The 18,880-nt window shown below is 46.7% G+C and overlaps 1 protein-coding gene and 1 long non-coding RNA gene across 4 annotated transcripts in view; both read left to right on the top strand.

The window, feature by feature from the left end:
• The first annotated feature begins 270 nt into the window (after positions 1 to 270).
• Positions 271 to 6,675, top strand: LOC128142057 (uncharacterized). The gene is made up of 3 exons (XR_008235251.1): positions 271 to 687; positions 1,405 to 1,448; positions 5,856 to 6,675. It is a non-coding gene; the product is annotated as an uncharacterized LOC128142057 (long non-coding RNA).
• Positions 6,676 to 7,614: 939 nt separating this feature from the next.
• ZNF704 (zinc finger protein 704) overlaps positions 7,615 to 18,880 on the top strand; it is a 110,770-nt gene continuing 99,504 nt past the window's right edge. For 2 of the 3 annotated variants that reach the window (XR_008235190.1, XM_052787095.1), the window contains exon 1: positions 7,625 to 7,950. Coding sequence is in view for 2 of the 3 variants with exons in the window: in XM_052787095.1 (XP_052643055.1) it covers positions 7,669 to 7,950 (282 nt within the window). In the remaining variant the exon portion in view is untranslated. Of the gene's footprint in view, positions 7,951 to 18,880 lie in introns of all 3 variants that reach the window. The other variant, XM_052787096.1, reaches the window with a different exon arrangement.

Below are 18,880 nucleotides of genomic sequence, written 5' to 3'. Positions count from 1 at the left end.
CTTTGCAGAGGAGGGGTGTGCTGCAGCCAGGAGCAGAGCCTGCCCGCCCGCTCGCCTCCGCCATCGCGTAGGAAATACGCAGTTACTAACAGCGGCGGGACAGCACCCCGAGGGAGCACAAGGCAAGGGGGGCGGGCGGGCGGGCGGGCGCGCCCCCCTCCCGCTCGGCAGCCCAGGCCTTAACGCCTCCTCTTCCGAAAGACCGGGCGGCGCCGGGGCCGTCCCGCCGCCCGCGGCAGGGCGCCGCCGCCTTCCCCTCAGCGCGGCGGACGCCCCCCCCTCCCCCTTTCCCGCCCTGCTCCCCTTGTTCCCCTTCCGCGTCGCTGCGCAACGAGCGCCCCGGCGGCGGCAGCTGGGCGGCGGGGCGGGCGGGCATGGCGGACCCCGCTGACAGGGCCGCACATGTTTACGGGCCGCGCTCTGCCGGCAGGAGGAGAAATCTGAGGCAAAAGCTGAACAGGATCGCGGGCGGGAGCATGGAGCAAGCGCTGTGGGAGCTGGCCCGGCCCTCACACGCCCCAGGGGCAGCGCTGCGAGCGGCTGGCGGGCGGGTCTGGGTGGAGAGGGTGGCCTGTTAGCTCCCCGGGTGCCTGCCTCCGCTCATCCTCGCTGTGACAGCAAAGGGCATGTTCCTGGAGGGGGAACGTCCGTTTTCCAAACGAGTCCGCTTTATCTGTGCCTTTCCAGGTCCGTGGGGTGGGTTGTTTGGGTTTTTTTATGGAGGAGAGCAGGGTGGGAGAGGCAGGAAGAGGTCAGGCGGGTTTCCATGTGGAGAACGGGGCGGCTAGTTCCTGAAAGAGAAGGGAGGAGAAAAGCAGAACAAACCGTCCAGAGTTGTCTCTTTCAGCCTTTTTTATTAGGGAAAAACAGGCTGTCAAAACCGTCAGTTTTTCTGACGACTCCTAAGGAGTTGACTGGAAGCAGCACCTCCAGAGAAACTTCCATCGGGGAGCTTCCCTGAAAAACCAAAACCAAAAAAAAAGCTTTAATGAACCCTCTGTACTCACTGGAAAATGGGAACATGATGTACAACATGGAAAATGTCTCTTAATCTCAAGCTAGTGATCTGGCTTTCAGCTGATTAATGAAGAAATCTTTGAGGTGTGGGTGATCCTCAAGTTATCTGGCTATCTGGTGTTTCTCTTAAATTTTGGTTACGGTGCTATGTACTTAGAGAGCCTTTAGGGTTAATGTCAGTGTGGTACGCAAGCCAAAAAAAATGCAGAGTGCCATTTGCAAAGCAGAGTATTCATCTCCAACATTAAGAATTTATGCAAATAAAACTATACTACCTTATGATAGGCAGCAAGATGATCAAAATAAAATTGTAGCCATTGCTTAATTTATTAGAGTAAATATTTTTATTGCTGGTGTTGACTGACAGCTATGTAGTTTTTTTCTCAGTTCCACAAGATTTACAGTGGAGTTTCCGTGTAAAAAGTGAGTCTGTAAGTACTGTTTTATGTGGTCCTGTAATATTTATGTTTTCCTGAGTGCCTGATCTAATTTGTTCGTTTTGAAAGGAACAGCTAGTTTCTTTGTAATTGCTACCTCAGCAAATTCAGCCTTCACTCTAAGAATCAAGCTGAGTTCTTTGACACTTCACTGAGGAGGAAGTTGACATGCCAAGCTTACATTTTTCTTAATATATGTTTAATCTAACTTACAGAGGACGTTCCACCTAAATTAAGACAATTAATGAATACACTTAAAATAATATTTCAATTATCGTCTTTCCTTTTCTATATCCTTCCTTTAATTGTGGTGTCATTTTAGGGGTCATTATTCACCATGTTGCTGTTACCACATAGGAGTGAGCACAAACAACTTTGAAATGCCCCCAAATAGGGTTTTTTTGTGTAAAAAAAGAAAAAATATTTGTAGTATGTGCTCAAACATTCGCATGACAGAGGCCTATGTTTTCTGTGTTTCTGCCCTCAGTGTAGACTAATTATGTTTTTTTTGGTCCTGTGCTTCTTTTGTTAAGGAAAAGTATTTTCCCTCTCTCTCTCTCTCTCTCTCTCTTCCCCACCTCCCCACCCCCATGGTGGTCACTCTGGGCTAATTAAGTAGGAAAATGTTACTTACTGTTTTTCAAATTCATCCCTTTGTCTTCCTCAAACTAGTTAATTTGAAAAAAGGGGAACTGTAACCATTGTATTGGTACTAGCATGAAACTCCAATAAGCTGACCTGTTTTTCTGGGAAACAAAGCCTTCTGAGAGACATAAACATGTACATTGCGTGAAATTACTTCTGGATAACAGCAGAAACTTTGGGGAGGGGTTTCAAAAAAGCCGTGCAGTTCTGGTTGATGTTCCTTCTCTCACAGTCCAAGGACAGACTATCCAGAATTCCTTTCCATACCAGTAAGATTATTCAGAACTAGTAAATGTTTCAGAGCAGTAATTGAAAAGAGTAATGCGTAATGGCTGATGAATTTTGCCACTTCATTCCAATGCATGGCTGGCACTGGAACCTACTTCAAGCAGAAGGCGTAGCCTTGTCTGCAGGGTGGCATTTTGCTGCACAACAGCCAGACGCAGAAGTGACCTTGTGCTCCCCGCTCAGTTGATGAGTGGGGCAGAGGCATGTCACAGAAGCGACGATTTCACTTACTGAGAAGGGGGTCGGAAGGTTGCCACCTCTCCTTTTGAGCAGCATCTGGTAGACAATTTTCTGCCTAATATTGTCAATCATTCCCTTGTTCTTGAAGGTGCCTGACTGTCCTCCCAGCTGGAGTGAGAACTTCAATGATCACTATAAAGCAAAACAAATGCAAAGTTTACAAAGGGGGTGTGGAGAAGGCAGGTCCCCAAATAAAGAAGTTGGCAGGGGCTCAAATGCCTGGGATTATGAGAGAAGTGGAACACACACATGGTTAGTGCACATGCTGGTATGAATACTAAAGCTCAAACAAATGCATTTGTTGCACACTAAAAAGTGAAAGACTACTCGAGCAGGTTATGTTTTAAAAAAAAAGTGGTTAAATGCGTAGAAAATTGAGGGTTCTTTGCTTTCTTTTGCTGCTAGACTTTTTTTAAAGGCGAGGAACTGTAGCATAGCATCAGTCTGGGAGGAGGTTGGAGCAGAGGGGATCTTGCCTCTAGTGATAAAAAGTTGGCACTCATGGACAAGGGGAAGAAATTTTCAGAGACTAAAGAAAATAAATCAAGAAATGTATTCTTTACTGGCAGGCACATCAGAAAAAAAGACCAAAAAAAAAAAGCAGAGCTAGCAGAGGCAGGATTCTGGGTGGTCCAGCAAAATGCACACTGCAATGTATCCGCCTGCTCCTGTGAGGCAAACTAAAGCACACCCGTACTACTGGTTGTTAGCCGTGGTACGTTGCTGACTGATTGTCCCTGATGGAAGCAGTTCTGGGACCAGCAAGCCAGGTGGTTACAGAGCAGTGCTTCCCTGAGCTTTATGGAAGAATCTGTGCTTTTGGAAGCAAAAGGAACTCTTTCCGCAACGTGGTGTCAGGCAAGCTTTGCCTGCAGTCACTATCGCAGTATAAAGTAGCAGTGGCTGAATGGAACAAAATGTCAAACAGATCAGTAAATAATTGTATTAAAAATGAAAGGAATACTTCACTGAGAGATGGACTGTATTAAATGTTTGGAAAAAGTATGTATCATAAGAAAACTCCACCAGATGTTAATCAGTATAGACTAGTTAAGGCTGTGCTAGGGAAAGCTAGATCTTCTTCTGTGGCTAGTGCACAGAACTGCCCAGTGGATTTACTGAAAGAAGTTAGACAATAATTATTCAAGATGAACTGCAAAGCTGTCACTGTAATTCACCTTCACATTGTTCTAGAAGAACTTCTGGAGGGAGATATATATGCTTATATATACTTACAATTTGAATTGTCTCATGTCTTTAGAGAGAGAGGCATTTCTTTTTTGGAAATATGAACTGATTGCTAAGGTTAGAGGCAAAGAAGCATCTGAAACACTTCTGCTGTGTTGGAAAGCTGTATACACACAGGGAGTGCAAATGTGCACATTAACTTTTAATAAGCTTGGAAATCATTGACATGTAAACAGCTATCATTACAGCCAGAGCCTGTACTTTCATTAGAGGCATATTATGCTGTAGTACAGTCATGAGATAGCTCTGTTTAGCTAAGTGATACCATATTACCCTGTATATCACAAGAATTTACTCGATGTCAGGATGTGGCTATGGGCCAGAATTGTTCAGCAGTTCACCCCAAGAGTGCCAAGACTGAGTCTCGGGGAAAAAATGTTGATGGGTGGTGGGGGATTATGGCTTGTGTTTGACTCTTAACTGTTTGTGAATACAAAGATGCTGAAGAGGACTGTATCTAGGACTCCCTGACTGTCCTTAGAAAACTTTCACCACAATTTAACTCCCCTGGGAAGCACTGAAAAGGCAATATGGGTTCAGCTTCAGCTCCATTCATACTGCAAGTCAGACAGACTGGAAGAAATGGAGCAAACAGTCATTTCTATCTTTTGTTTGTATCAAATATTGTGAGAGAAGTTATTCTTACTAGAGCTCCAATCTGGCTCGCCTGAGAAGTGCTAGAAATCTTTAACCAATCTGTTGTAGAGTTGTCAACACTGGCTTCTCATTGCATTTGATAACCTAGCAGGAGTAAAAAGCATTAGCAGCTCAGATTACTAATCAAAAGTCAGCAGTATTCTCTACACCCCTTCCTGGGATTGCCCTGCCCATCAGCCCAGTGAACTCTGGACTGCCATTCCTTATCCCTCCTGACCCCAAAACTATTTTGCCTCCTCTCCCTCCACCAGAATTTGGTTACACTCTTCCTCTGTCACCCTGCCCACCTTTTCCAGGGCTCACCTGCTGTCCTGCTCTGCTTTGGGAGCTGAGGGGCCATGACCTGCCAGAGTCCCGGGGGAGAAGAGGGAGCATCCTGGAGGATGGAGCAACCTCCTGCAGGCAGGCAGGCCAGCAGGCAGGCAGGCTGGACAGCCTGGGACATTTTACGTGTCCCTAAGAACCTGTCTGAGTCTCTCTTCTCTGCATCCTGCCACCATGCTCCCAAACCAGAGAACCCAGCTAGTAATTTTTGAAACGATTGTTGCTGAACTGACAACTAAAAGCCTGATTATTGGTTAACAATCTCTGCTTTTATGTTTACCCACCAAAACCGCCGGGCAAGAGGCGTCCAGTCAGCTGTATCTTAGAGCGGGTCCTGGAACTAACCTGACAAAAGAGCTGAATACAGAGTTCAAATACAGGCTGAAGCGTGAGCTGTCCTGGAAGTTGACAGACATGTCTGTGCAAACCCAACTATCCTTTATCATCACTATTTTCTACAAGAGATCCTTTGGTCTCCATTCTGTTATTTGCGGTGTCCATGCTAGCACCTATTATCCAATTCAGTGATAACGCATTCGGTGCATATAATTTCTAATTTTGGTTCTGGTTTTGCTACAATTAAAACATACAGACCTTTGAAAACCTCGAGGAAGTCTCAACACGTATCCCAGTGTGCGGCATATAGGAATGGGACCTTCAGTAAGGTGATTATCATTCAGATAACTGTGAACACAGGCCACTACAGAAGATCACAATTAGATTGAGGTGGTATTCAAATGATACAAAATATTTAAAATAATTTTAGTACTAGGAGGTATTGGAATGATTCCATTTCTATGCCTTTCAGGTACAAGTATGAAGGAACTGAGAATACCATTTAAATTCATGGTGGAATTCATGTTTAAGGCAAAACTTAAGCATAACTTTTTTGTCCAATCTAAACCTTTGAATTCTGAACATTCAGTGTAGGAATAAAACTAAAAAGCATTTATCCTTTTTTTTTTTTCTTCCACAAATCTACCCTTTTTGCAACATCAGCTTCAAAAAACCATGATTGATCCACTCGACCAGGTATCAAGAAGCTAAATACTCATGCAGTGGCAGGAAAAAAGACGGGACATCTCGTGGTGGCGCGTACCAGGGGCTTTGACTGCTGTTCTGCTGCGAGACGGGCTGTGCCGACATTGCAGTGCAGCTGATCAAAGCTGCAGTAAAACATCTAGAAGTGTCATTTTTAGCTGGATGGGGAAATACTGCTGGAAGGCCTGATAGGCCAGAATTTGCCAGCGATTCTGTTGCAGATCTTGTCAGGAGATGCACAGTCTCCGGAAACGTTGAAAGAGTGAATGAAAACAACTGGTTTGTGGGACTGAGTTGAGAAAGTTGAAACAACTTCGATACTTTGACATGAAAAGTAACTTCATTATTTCTTGGGTACTGAGTGAGGTACTGTATGATCTATAATTTCTTGCATAGAAAGTGCTGCATGCTATGTTCCAAAATGAATAAATGTAATTACTTTTTGACAGGGACAAATTAACCTAGCGTTAGAGGTGAAGCTTGGCCCCGTGCCAACATATTACGTGTACTTTTGGCCTGTTGGCACGTCTCTAAAACAGAGCGTGTGGGGAGAAAGGTACTGAACACTGAAAAGGGAATTACTGTAATTCACTTGTAAATGGAGAAGAGTATATATATGGCTCAAAAATAACATGTAAATGCAGACTTGAAACTTATTTATAGAGGAAGAGGTTAGGAAAAGCACGTGACAACCTTAAGTATAACTCAATTTCAGGAGGCTTTAATAAATGGTATAGAAGCCTGTAATAAATTTAAATGATGACTGCAATAACTTAAAGCTCTGTTTGGAAACTATTTTAATTTAAAAAAACTTTTCAGAAAGGTATTTTAAAGCTTAAAGTGCAGAAGTACTGCAATTTAAACTGGGAGTTATTTCCCTAGCCATCCTGGAGAGTTTTCTCCTCAACAGAGCGTAGATAGCTCTGCTTCGAATTTTTGTCTGGGAAAAACCCCAGTTTCTTCTCAGCTTTTTTCCCAGAAGTTCCATTTTTTCCATCAGTGTTTTCTGGGGAGGGGTGAAATCATTTTCTTTCACCCAGGCCCGAGACATCTGGCAGCCTGTCCCGCGGGCGGAGGCTGCCGGGCACCCCCGGCCCTCCTGCCGTTTGAACGGACTAAACGCCGGCGGGGGTGCGGCGGCGGGGACGGACCGGCACCCCGCTCCCCGCGGCGTACCCGGGGCGAAGCAGGTGGGCGGCGGGGGCCGGCGCGCTGCCGCTCCGCGCCGCGCCGCAGGGAAACCCGCCTGCGGCTGCGGGCGGAGGCAGCGCGGCCCCGCGCAGCGCCTGGCGGAGCCGCGGTCGGCGGGAATCCAGTCCGGGTTTTGGGGCCGGGGACCAGCGGCGGCGAGGAAGGGCGAGCGGGAGCGGACCCCGCGCCGCGCCCGACAGCCGGGCCGGGCCGGGCGGGCGGGCAGGCAGGCAGGCCGGCCGCCGGAGGAGGAGGAGGAGGAGGAGGAGGAGGAGGAGGAGGAGGAGGAGGAGGAGGGAGGAGGAGGAGGAGGGAGGGCGGCGGCGGGAGCAGGTGGGCGAGCGGCGGGGCGGCCGCGCCGGCACCGGGCCCGCCTCGCCGCGCCCGCGGGCCCCCATGGCCGCGGCGCGCCGGCCGCACATACCCACCGCCGCCCCCCGGTGAGCGCCGCCGCCGCCCCTTGGGCTCGGCGCTGCCGCGGCGGGGCCGCTGCCCGCAGCCCGCAGCCGGGGCTGAGCGCGGCGGGAGGCGGGCCGGGCCGGGCCGGGCCGGGCCGGGCGGGCGGGCGGGCGGAGGCACCATGCAGGCGCGGCGCTTGGCCAAGCGCTCCAGCATGGGCAGCCGGCGGCTGAGCGCGGGGCCGGCGGCCGCGCAGGCGGACGGGGTCCGGCCCCCCAAGGCCGAGAGTGCCTGGAGGCCGCCCCGGCGGGAGGGCTCCGCCGCGGCGCTGGAGGAGGAGGACGAAGACGAGGACGTGGTGGTGGAGGTGGAGGAGGAAGAGGAGGAGGAGGAGGGCGGCCTGGGGAGCCCCCCCCCGGCGCCGACCGGCCACGGCAAGGGCCCCCTCCGGGGCAGCCTGAAGGTGCGTCCCGGGCGGGGGTGCCGGGCCGGCGGGGCGGGGCAAGCCGAGCCGGCCGGTGCCCCGGGCCGGGCCGGGGGAGCGGTGGCGGCGGCCGCTGTGGCCCGCCCCGGCCGGGCGGCCTGCGGCTGCCGGCGGGGCGGCCCCCGGCGCGGCTGGGGTGCTGCTGGAGGGACTGCGGGGTGCGGGGGGCCGGGCGCGGACGGGCCCGCGCTCTACAAGTCCCAGAGGAAGCGGGTGCCCGCTGCGGCCCGCCGGGAAGGCGGCGGCGGGCTGGCCCCAGGGGTCCGGAGCCCGGGGGCGGCCGGGGTGGGCAGCTGCGCGGCTAAAAGGGGGCGTGCGCGGGGAGTCACCGGTATCTGAAGTAGTTTGAGTGTTGAGAATGAAAGAGTTTTCCTGGGTAAAGAGCGCAGGCAGCGGGGCTGCTGGAGGGGGGGTAGTGGAGGATGTGCGGGCTGGCCGCTTGCACAGAGGTTTCTTCAAGACCTGGAGTCGTGCCTGCGGCGTGCGTGGGTTACACGGTGCTGGGCAGGGCGCTGGAGGGCTCCTGCGAGGGCAGGTGGCTATGGTGAGGAGACCTGGATGGGCAATTCGTGAAAAGTTGCTGAACGGAGCAATACTGTGCAGAGGCCCTATTCAAATCCCATCGAAGTGCTCTCGGGCAGTCCTCTGAATTTGGTCCGTTTTGGAGCAATCTGCTGAACACACTCACAGGCTGAGCTCCTGCAAACTTAGGCTTAATTATTTTATCGTGAGGGGTTTCCTATAATTATTTTTCTCTTGGGATAACCCAGACAGTAGGGTTAAGTCTGTGTGTAGGTCTGCGGAGGATTCATGTGATAGATGTGCAGTGGTTATGGAAAATAAATGTGTATGAAAGTCTAAAGGGTATCCATTTGGATTGATTTTTTTTTTTTTTTTTAAATCTAGATAATGATTCTTACTTAACAAGAGATCAGGGTTGGCCTAATGGTAGTGCCATATTAGCATATTACCATTGGGGTCTTCCCTGTATCCACAGAAGAAAAAAAAAGGAACCAAAACCAAACCAACCAACAACAAAAAATCCCTAAAGGAAAGTAGCAGCAGAATTACAAGTTATCCCCATATTGCTTCAGAGCAAGTTTGTTATAGCAGTGACCGGATATATCTGACCCTCTTGAGTCACTGGACCCTGTCTGTGTAGCTCTTCAGTCAGTCTGTCAAAGGCCACGAGATGTGGTTACGGTCTGGCTGGGTCAGACTGTCCGTGCTGCTGAGGCCCAACAGGCTGGGACAACTTTGTTGCTACAAAACCTTTTGGCACTTGACTGGTAGCCTAAGGATGAAGGGTACCATAATGGGCTTCTGGTCCCACCAGTCTCCCCATCGCACTGAAACTCCAAGTGGTAGAGGAGGCTTAGAGAAACTTCCTCTGTGTGCCTAATAGGAAGAAAGTGTGAAATTCTCAAATGGAGCACAATAATCTGAAATATCAAATTACATAGGTAAAATCTGCATATAGTGTTGGTTATTCTCTTTGTCAGCCCTCAACATGCTTTTGAGTAGTAGGTCTGTTAATATAAGTAAAGGTTGCTGGTATTTCTGCCTTGCATTTAAGACTATATGTGCATATGAGAACATTGTGCTTGCATGTATTTACTTCCCTGGACAGTAAATCTGCCTCATAGATGAAGTGAGTGGAGTAATGCATATTAGGCTACTTTTACTGTGTGTAATAAACTCTCAAGTCATCTTTGGTAACCAGGTGCAGGTATTTACCCTCTTTGGAAGAATAATTTCTAACTGTCATGACCTGCTCAGTTTTTGCTTTCACTATTTATACTTTTGAGTACTATAAACTGAGAAAACTCTTATAATTTAACATTTTAAAGAAATTGTCTTTGGCTTTCTTTAGGGGTCGTTGGTGTAAGAGTATGTAAAGCTTAATCTAAGGGTTCTTCCAAGTAATTTTAAAGCAACAGATTAAACGTGAGAGAAGTGGACATAAAATGAATGCAGAGGTCCAACTGTAAAACTGTGGGAGGGTAATACGACTGGCACAATCTGGCTGTGGTTTGTAAAACAGGATTCCTGCCAAATGGAGAACTGGCGTGGGGTCAGGAGCACTTGACTCCTTGACTTGGCCTTCAGAGTTGGGGTCCGGGAGCAAAGGAAATTGAAGGGGTGTCCACTGATGAGAGAGAGCATAAATTGTTGCGGTGTCCAGCACTCTTCACAACAAGAAATGTCCTAGAAGAGCTTCAGAATTTAATCAGACTTGAAAGCAAAGTGGCCTGGGTGATGGTTTTGCAGTATACGCTATCCAGATAATGCAATTAAAAAGCAGCACGCAATATTTTGGTATGTGGTATAGATACAGATGATGCACACATACACTTGATGTCTGTGCCCTTGGTTGGAATGGCATTTTAAAGCTAGAGGTTTCACGGGCTCTTCACAAAGTCACTTCCGTGGAGTGCCTGTGATACATGGATGAATGCATCATAGGATCTGCAATGGAATGAATATTTTTTAAAAGTGCCTGAGAATTTGGTCAACTAGTCAAGTGGAAAAAAGTACCTGCACCATCAGAGCTTATAGCCGTGTTGTCTCCACCAGAAAGAAGTCTGCTGTGTGGTTGCACCGCAGGTGGTCTGTTTTTGACCCTTGCTCTTAAGCGTGGGGGTAGAGAGAGAGAGGAAGAAGTACTTTATAAAGACAAATCTTATTTCTCCAATTTCTAAAGTCTTGGAAGGAGAGAACAGATATGACAAAAAAGAGAGTGAGACTGTTGGTCATGGGGAAGATACAAAAATTGCTTCTTTATATTGCTGTAGCCATATAGATGTCCAAGTGGAGGACACTGGAGAACACTTTTTTTGCTCTTTTTTCCCCCTGCTATTCTAACACGATGCTGGAAGAGGCATGAGCATGCTGTGTGTAGCTGGTGGCTAATGGCAGGAGAGCCAGAGAGACTTTGAGAGCCTGTAAAGCCAGAACACCAAAGTGCTGATTATACAGACTCATTTTGCACTTGAAACTCTTTCTGTGCAACCCATACTTGCTGCTTTAGCTGCATCTAGATTTCCAGCCATCTGAAATTAGATGAAAAAGAATAAATAGCATAATTACCAGTACATTGTCTTGAAGCGTGGATTAATTTGCAGTCCTGTTTATTTCATCTTTTGTATGGAGCTTGGTTCAGATACCACAGGCAGCCACATTAGTACCGTGCTGGGGTTAATTCACTCTGTGGAAACTGCTGGTTTTGGTGATACAGAGAGAAGGTTTTGAAGTAGGGTCCATCAGCGGTCTGCAATGCTGAGTTTATCTGGTACTTAGAAGCAAGCCCCACTGCAAGTAGCAGAGCTATGCTAATTTCCCGTAAATCACTAGAGTGCTATGATTGAGGGTTTGGGCTGGTAATGAACACGGGCTTGTGATAACTTGCCAACATGTTGCAATGTTTTCTCTACTGTGATAAACAGTAAAGGGGTTAGTGCTTTCTTCTGTTTAGCCCAGTTGAGCTGCCACTTTATCTCCAGTCCAATTTCTGTTGCCGGGCTCAGAGTATGGACAGAGGACATTTCTAACCCAGCTGACTAGGGGGGCTGCTCCTGTTCCTCAAGCGTTATGTTTCTGTGGTCTCTGCCCTTTACCTTACCATAACCACCCGTGAAATTATCCATTCGAGATACTGGCTTGCGTGTGATCACTTCTTGGTAGTTCAGAAGGGTGAATTTCCTGCAAATGGATTTGTTCCTGCAAATATGCAGCTCCCAGGATCATGGGAAATGGGCAGATGAAGAGTCTGAAAACTAAAGGCCCAGAGAGCTGTGCTGTGATGCCAGAGGAATACGAAGGCCCAAGCTGCGTAAGCAAGATTTCAACTTCATGCAGATTGGGCTCAGTTTTGCCCACCTTGCAAAGTGGAATTTGCAACAAGTACGAAGTATGGAACACATGCGGATCTGTGCCAGAGGTTTCAGCGCGGGGATGGCAGATATTGATAGGAGTCTCGGTTAATCCAGGAAAAAGTATGCTTTTGGACATGATTTTTGTGGTTTGTTTTGTTTTGGGTTGGTTTTCTGCCTTTTTAAAAAAGATAGACATCTGTGTGGTATATGGGATGTAGAAGAATCTTCAGAGTTTGTCTGGAAGAAATCAGTTGCCTGTTACTTACGTGTGGTGTTTGGCTGGGTTGAATTTGCTCTCTGCTCCTTTGCTCCTTTTCTCTGCATTCTTTCTAACACCAGGTGTGAATTCATTGTTGTCCTTTAAATCAAACTTTCAGCTTCACTGTTTGAATGGGCTATAGGCTCATCTTGGGCAAAACAAACTTTTTTTTTGCTTGATTAGCAAAGTGCTATTTAATTTAGCTTTCATATGTGTGTGCAAATATATTTTAACAGGCAATTTGCAAAATGCAAACTTCAGATACCACATTCACTTAGTGGTGGAGAGATCTCCAAAACCCATTAGGAATTTGCATGCTAACGTAAGAGTAAACTGAAATGTTCCCTCTCAGACTAATAACGATAAAGATATTTTTATAAATGCTACTAGTTATTAGAACACCAGAACTCATGTTCTGATCTTGGAGCAGGATCCTGTTAGGCTAGGCTGTGTACAAACTCAGAACAAGCGTGATCCTGCTCTACCCTCTTCTGTGAAGTTGAAGAGTAACACAAGAGATAATGAATGGATACTGATGGACTGTGGGAAATAACTAAAGGGTGAGACAAAAGCAGCAGATAAACACCAGCAGCTTAGCCATATTGAATTTCAAACTTCATTCAGTTTCTTGCAGTCCTTGAGTGAAAACCTGGCTAGTGAAGTTGGTGTGGAAACCGCATGACTAGACTTGGGATTTTTTTCTTCCTCATTAAAAATAAAAAAAGTTTATACGTAGTATGTATTACTGGAGGCAGAGCTTGGCGTGGTGAAATTGTAAGATGGTATTTTTTCTCCACTCTCCCATAAAAAAGAATGGATGGGAGTAATTTGCTGAGGATTTTTGATGTAATCTTGTTGTTGTTTGTTGGACACAAACCAAACATCACCACTTTGCCCTTAAAAGTAATTGTATTAGAAAACTGTAACTATGTGAGAATAATGAGGTACAGTGGAGCCACTAAAAGTTTTGATCCTTATTTGCTGGACTGTTTTCAGTCTAGAATGAATTCAGTTGAGAATGATCAGTTGGCTTACTTCAGGTGTGTAGTACGTACTGGCGGATAGAGACGCGCTGCTCAGTCTTTATCACACAATCACAGAATGGTTGAGGTTGGAAGGGACCTCTGGAGGTCATCTGGTCCACCTCCCCTGCTCAAGCAGGGACACCCAGGGCAGGCTGCGCAGGGCCTTGTCTGGATGGCTTTTGGATATCTCCAGGATGGGAGACTCCACAGCATTCCCAGGCAACCTGTGCCAGCGCTCGGTCACCCTCACAGTGAAAAAGTGTTCCCTGATGTTTAGAGGGAACCTCCTGTGTTTCAGTGTGTGCCCATTGCCTCTGGTCCTGTCACAGGGCAACACTGAAAAGAGCCTGGTTGTGTCTTCTTTGCACCCTCCCTTCAGGTACTTCTAGACATCAGTAAGATCCCACTCTTCTCCAGGCTGAACAGTTCCAGCTCTCCGAACCTTCCCTGACAGGACAGATGCTACAGTGCATTCATTGTCTTTGTAGCCCTTTGCTGGACTCTCTCAGTATGTCCATGTGTTGTGGTTTAACCCAGCTGGTAACTAAGCACCACGCAGCCGCTCACTCACTCCCCGCCACCCAGTGGGATGGGGTTGAAAATCGGGGGGAAAAAAGTAAAATTCATGGGTTGATACAACAGTTTAACAGAACGGAAAGCAATAAACTACTAATGATAATAACAGCAATAAAGTTACAATAATAATAAAAGGATTGGAATATCAAAACAAGTGATGCACAATGCAGTTGCTCACCGGTTGACCGACCGATGCCCAGTTAGTTCCCGAGCAGTGATCCCCCTGGGCCAACTTCCCCCAGTTTATATACTAGGCATGATGTCACCTAGTATGGAGTATTCCTTTGGCCAGTTTGGGTCAGCTGCCCTGGCTGTGTCCCCTCCCAACTTCTTGTGCCCCTCCAGCCTTTTTGCTGGCTGGGCATGAGAAGCTGAAAAATCCTTGACTTGGTGTAAACACTACTTAGCAACAACTGAAAACATCAGTGTGTTACCAACATTCTTCTCATACCAAACCCAAAACATAACAATATACCAGCTACTAGAAAGAAAATTAACTCTATCCCAGCCAAAACCAGGACACCACGTCTCTCCTGTACTGGTGATCCCAGAACTGGCCCCAGCACTCCAGGTCTGGCCTCACCAGTGCTGAGTGGAGGGGCAGGATCACCTCCTTCCACCTGCTGGCAATACTTTGTCCAATGCAGCCCAGGCTACCATTCACCTCATTTGCCACAAGTGCAAATTTCTGGCTCAAGTTCAACTTGGTGTCCACCGGGACCTCCACGCCTTTTCTGCAAAGCTGCTTTCTAGCTGGGCAGCCCCCAGCATGTACTGGTGCCTTGGGTTGTTCCTCCCCAGGTGCAGGACTTCGCATTTCCCTTTGTTGAACTTCATGAGGTTCCTGTTGGCTCCTTTCTCTAGCCTGTCGAGGTCCCTTTGGATGTCAGTATGACCGTCTGGTGTATCAGCCACTTCTCCCTGTTTTGTGTCATCTGCAAACTTGCTGAGGATGCACTCTGCCCCATCGTTCAGTTCAGTAACGAAGATCTTGAACAGGACTGGATCCAGGATTGACCCCTGGGGTACACCACCATTTACTGGCCTCCAACTAGACTTAGTGCCACTGATAAACACCTTCTGGGCCCATCCGTTCAGCCAGTTTCCAGCCGACCTCACTGCCTGCTCATTCAGCCCATACATCAACAGCTTGTCTGTGAGCATGTTACGGGAGATGGCATCAAAAGCCTTCCTTAAGTCTAGATAGAGAATATCCACTGCTCTCCTCTCATCTACCAGGCCAGTCATTTCGTCCTAGAAGCTCATCAGGCTGGCCAAGCATGACTTCCCCTTGGTGAAGCCATGCTGACTGCTCACGATGATTTTCTTGTCCTTCACATGCCTGAAAATGGTTTCCAGGATTAGCTGCTCCATCATGTTCCTGGGAATCAAGGTGAGGCTGACCTGCCTGTAGTTCCCTGGGTTCTCCTCCTTGAAGATAGAAGTGACTTTTTTTTTATCTGAAAACTTAAGTATTCAGAAAATGCTTTTCATGGTCTGGTAATTAACATTTGTAATGTGTCCTACAACAAGTGCAGATGCACGGACCATTTATGCCTTTCCTGACCCTGTGCTCTTCCAACCTTGCTTCTGACCCAAGGTTAGGGAGAAGCCTAACAGTCTTGTAGATCATCTTTGAACCCTCAAGTCCTACTCTGTGTTTTCCCAGCTGCTAGATTAGAAATGCCAGTGATATGAGAGCACCCGAGGGATCTTAGCAGACTGTGGGATAAATCTGTGCCTCAAACTGTGCTATTTGGCCATCTCAAGGATGGGAGCTTTGACCTGGCTGGTGTCTGCTCTGTAAATACTGCTGTGGATTGAGCAATGATGCTCTTTTATCATCTTTTTCCCTCAGAATGAGAGAGCCCATTGGCTTTGTAATACTTTCAAGTGATTTACTGAATTGCTTATTTGTAAAAATAGTGAGCAGCTTGAACCATTCCTGCTGCTTGAGGCCAGCCCAAAGACTACAGAAGGACGGCAGGCTGAGAGACACTCTTATTAGTGTTTTTGTTTATTTGTGAAAATTGAACAGGAAATATAAAGTGAATAGAAAGAGTGTTCATTAGCTCCTGTGGTGATCAGCTTCAATTTCACGAACTTGTGTTGTTCCTCACTGTAGCATGTTGCCAAACAGAGCATGTAGGAATTTAGTGTTATTGGTGTTGCTGAACAATCTGTGATGGGATCACTTTCACCGCTCTGGCACCTTGCCAAACTTTCCAGTCCCAAACGATGATTGCAGTGACATTTGTCTCATTGTATTAAAAGTACATGTGTGGGTGGTATTTGTTGTTTGACAACAAAACTAATGAAGACAGGAAACTGAACAACTTCTGTTGCTTGAACTTTGGATAAAAATACCGATCTTTTTGTTGGTGTTTTTGCAAAACATAAAGAATCAAATTTCCATAAAATCCTGAGCCAGCTGAAGTTGATGGAGAAGTCCTGGAAGTTTAAGCAGATTTGAGATTTCAGCCGAATTAGGTAAACCACAAGGGTGAGTCCATTAGTCTCCTAAAACCTTTCCACAGTGGTCCTGATAATTTTTAAGTGTTGCTTCAGACTATAGAAGACTGTTATGGTCACTGGACACAGAAACAGAGGGAACGTAAAATGCCTCAGTGATTAGATACTCAAGTGTGAAATGATATAGTTTATTGTTTTACCATCTTTAATGTATTTTTTTAACATAGTGGATAAAAGGTTATTTGAACTTTAGATAGGCAGTGCAATTATGACAAGCATTCGTAAGACTGGATGGTTACTTAATTTTTTTTTCTGCTTCAGCAGATAAAATGGCTAATGCCTGCATCATACTGACGTAGAGAACAAACTGTACAATCACCTTCTATAAACTGGACTATGTGAAGTTGGCGAGCTAAATGTTTGAGCTAACCTGATCTTTTATGTATACATGCATATCCCTTTGAAATGGCGGTAAGAAATCTCTTTGGATCAAAAATGCTTTCGAACTCATATTTCTCAAGAAGTCTCTTTTTTTTTTTGATGTAATTGTGAGAAATGTAAGTACTGCCAAAGGAAAAAAATCTGATTTTTCTACTTTAAAATACTTGTAAAGAGAACACTGTGATGCAGTTCTTGCTGCTCTTAGGTCTAGGTTAGTGGTAGTTCCTCTTTAGCTTATGGTTCATAAGGCTATGGAAAGTGGTCCTCATCTGGCTTAGAGCTATATGGAAAAAGCAGAAAAATGAATAAGGGTGAACACGTGGTTGCTAAGGATTTATAGTGATATTTTGCTTCAACATGCGTGGCCACCACCGTTCTAGACAATTGTCCTTACTTTGTCAGGGCAGGAGAGAAGTGGTTGTTCTTGCAGGTGTTCCCCTTTCCATGCTGGTAGGTCTCTCTGCTGGAGCCTTTGCAGCACAGCGCGCTTTGTGCCCGGGCACTGGGTAAAACCAGGCGGCGTTTGTGGAGTCATGGTGAGATGATGTAATGTTTTGTCAGTTCCAAAAAGGGTAAAGCATTCCCCTCTCCGGCCTGCCGGCCTTCCTCCAGCTCCCAACCATGCACTAGCTACCTTGGGCTTGCGCCAGAATTCGTTGTGTTTTTGTGGGCTACTGAAACAGCGGGAAACACGTGCAGCAGAGAGTCTGTAGACTCTGTAACTTCAGTAAGTTAGGGTGACTCAGGGAAGGGCTTGTCAAGCATGTTGATAGTGCAGAGAAAAAGATGGGATTTCACAGCTAGGGCATGCATAGTAGGGAGGAAAAGAAAGGCAAGAAAGGGAGCAAGCCTTCCTCCTTTAGAGGACAGCAGCCATTTGACTGCTGGTTGGGCTGGGCTTGACTTTGGGCTTGATATTTCTTCAGGTTCTGTGTGAAGGCTCTTCTCCCATGAGACATTGTTGCATCCCTCTAGTGGTTTGAGAGAGGGCTGCTTTCTGGAGTGGCTGAGGAGGAGAAGGTCACGTTTGGCCTCTGCAGGTTTCTACTAGTGTTACTCCATTGCTTCCAGGGATAATGAGATGTAACTCTGTGATACTACTTCTCTGTGTAGTCAGACCCCAAAATAAACTCCTTTTTGGCACCTCTCCCACTCTGAACAGGAAAACTGCTAAATGTTTTTGTCTGGAGCTGAACATAGATTTGGGAGGATCTCTTAACGGGGGACAGCGCTCCTTGCCTGTTCATCTCCTCTGAAGGACCATGTTTTCTACTTACAGGCTTGAGATTAGTTAGAGGAGATAAGGATGTGCACTTAATTGTGATTTTGTAATATCTCCTCCAGGCTCTCAGCTTCAAGGATCAGCACAGGACCTTGAAGCTTTCATTCACAGCGCCTATTTCATTCAGAAGTTACAGCAGTTGAATACATCTGTGAACTACCTTGGTTTAATTTCACTGAAATCCCATCATTTAAACAAACAAACAAACGAGCAAAATCTCTTTATTCCCAGGAAGTTAAGGCAAATGGATTACATTTCCATACCCTTTTAAAGTGGTCTAGGATCTGCAGCATCTCCTCTCAGCTGGCTGCTTCCAAAGTCAGACAATAGCTTCTGACCTTAGAAATCTCACACCTCTCTGCACCTTACTTGCAGGAGATCTTGAAAATAAAGCTAATCTGTTTTTCTTTTCACTAGACACACTCTACTGTATATCTATATCCAGCCATAGGAGGAGGGCTTTCAAATGCAGATGAACTGATCAAGGGTTTCTTACTGAGAAGCAGTGAGGCAGCATTTCAAAGTCTTCTACTACTTGTGGGGAGCTCCCCACTGCCTCTTGTGTGGTCTGATTTTTGGGAGCTCTGCTTGCTTGATCCTGAATGAGATGATAGAAGAAGTGATGGTATTTCTCCCTTCTGCTTTGAACTGCTGCCATCCTTGCCAATCCCAAATCACCAACAAATGAAAAGAGAAACAAGTGGAGTTTCTCATACATCTTCAGCAATGGTCGTGAAATAGTTGAATTTAAAGATGTTTTATTTGCACCTGAAATTTGGGAAATACAGGCCAGATTGATATTTCTGTCCGTAAGACAGTCCATACACAAGGCTGTATTAAGCCACTTAAAACTTAAGCTGTTGTGTACAACTTCTTAATATAGACAGAATCAAAATTAGGGGCAGCAAAGACAGTAGATACTTGCCCACTGGCTTCTAGGTCCCTCTTTGCATCTCTGGCAAGTAGGAAAAATTGTCAT

This window comes from Harpia harpyja, chromosome 5, assembly GCF_026419915.1.
Source record: "Harpia harpyja isolate bHarHar1 chromosome 5, bHarHar1 primary haplotype, whole genome shotgun sequence".
Taxonomy (NCBI): Eukaryota; Metazoa; Chordata; class Aves; order Accipitriformes; family Accipitridae; genus Harpia; species Harpia harpyja.
This window is presented reverse-complemented; position numbering and strand designations above follow the sequence as displayed.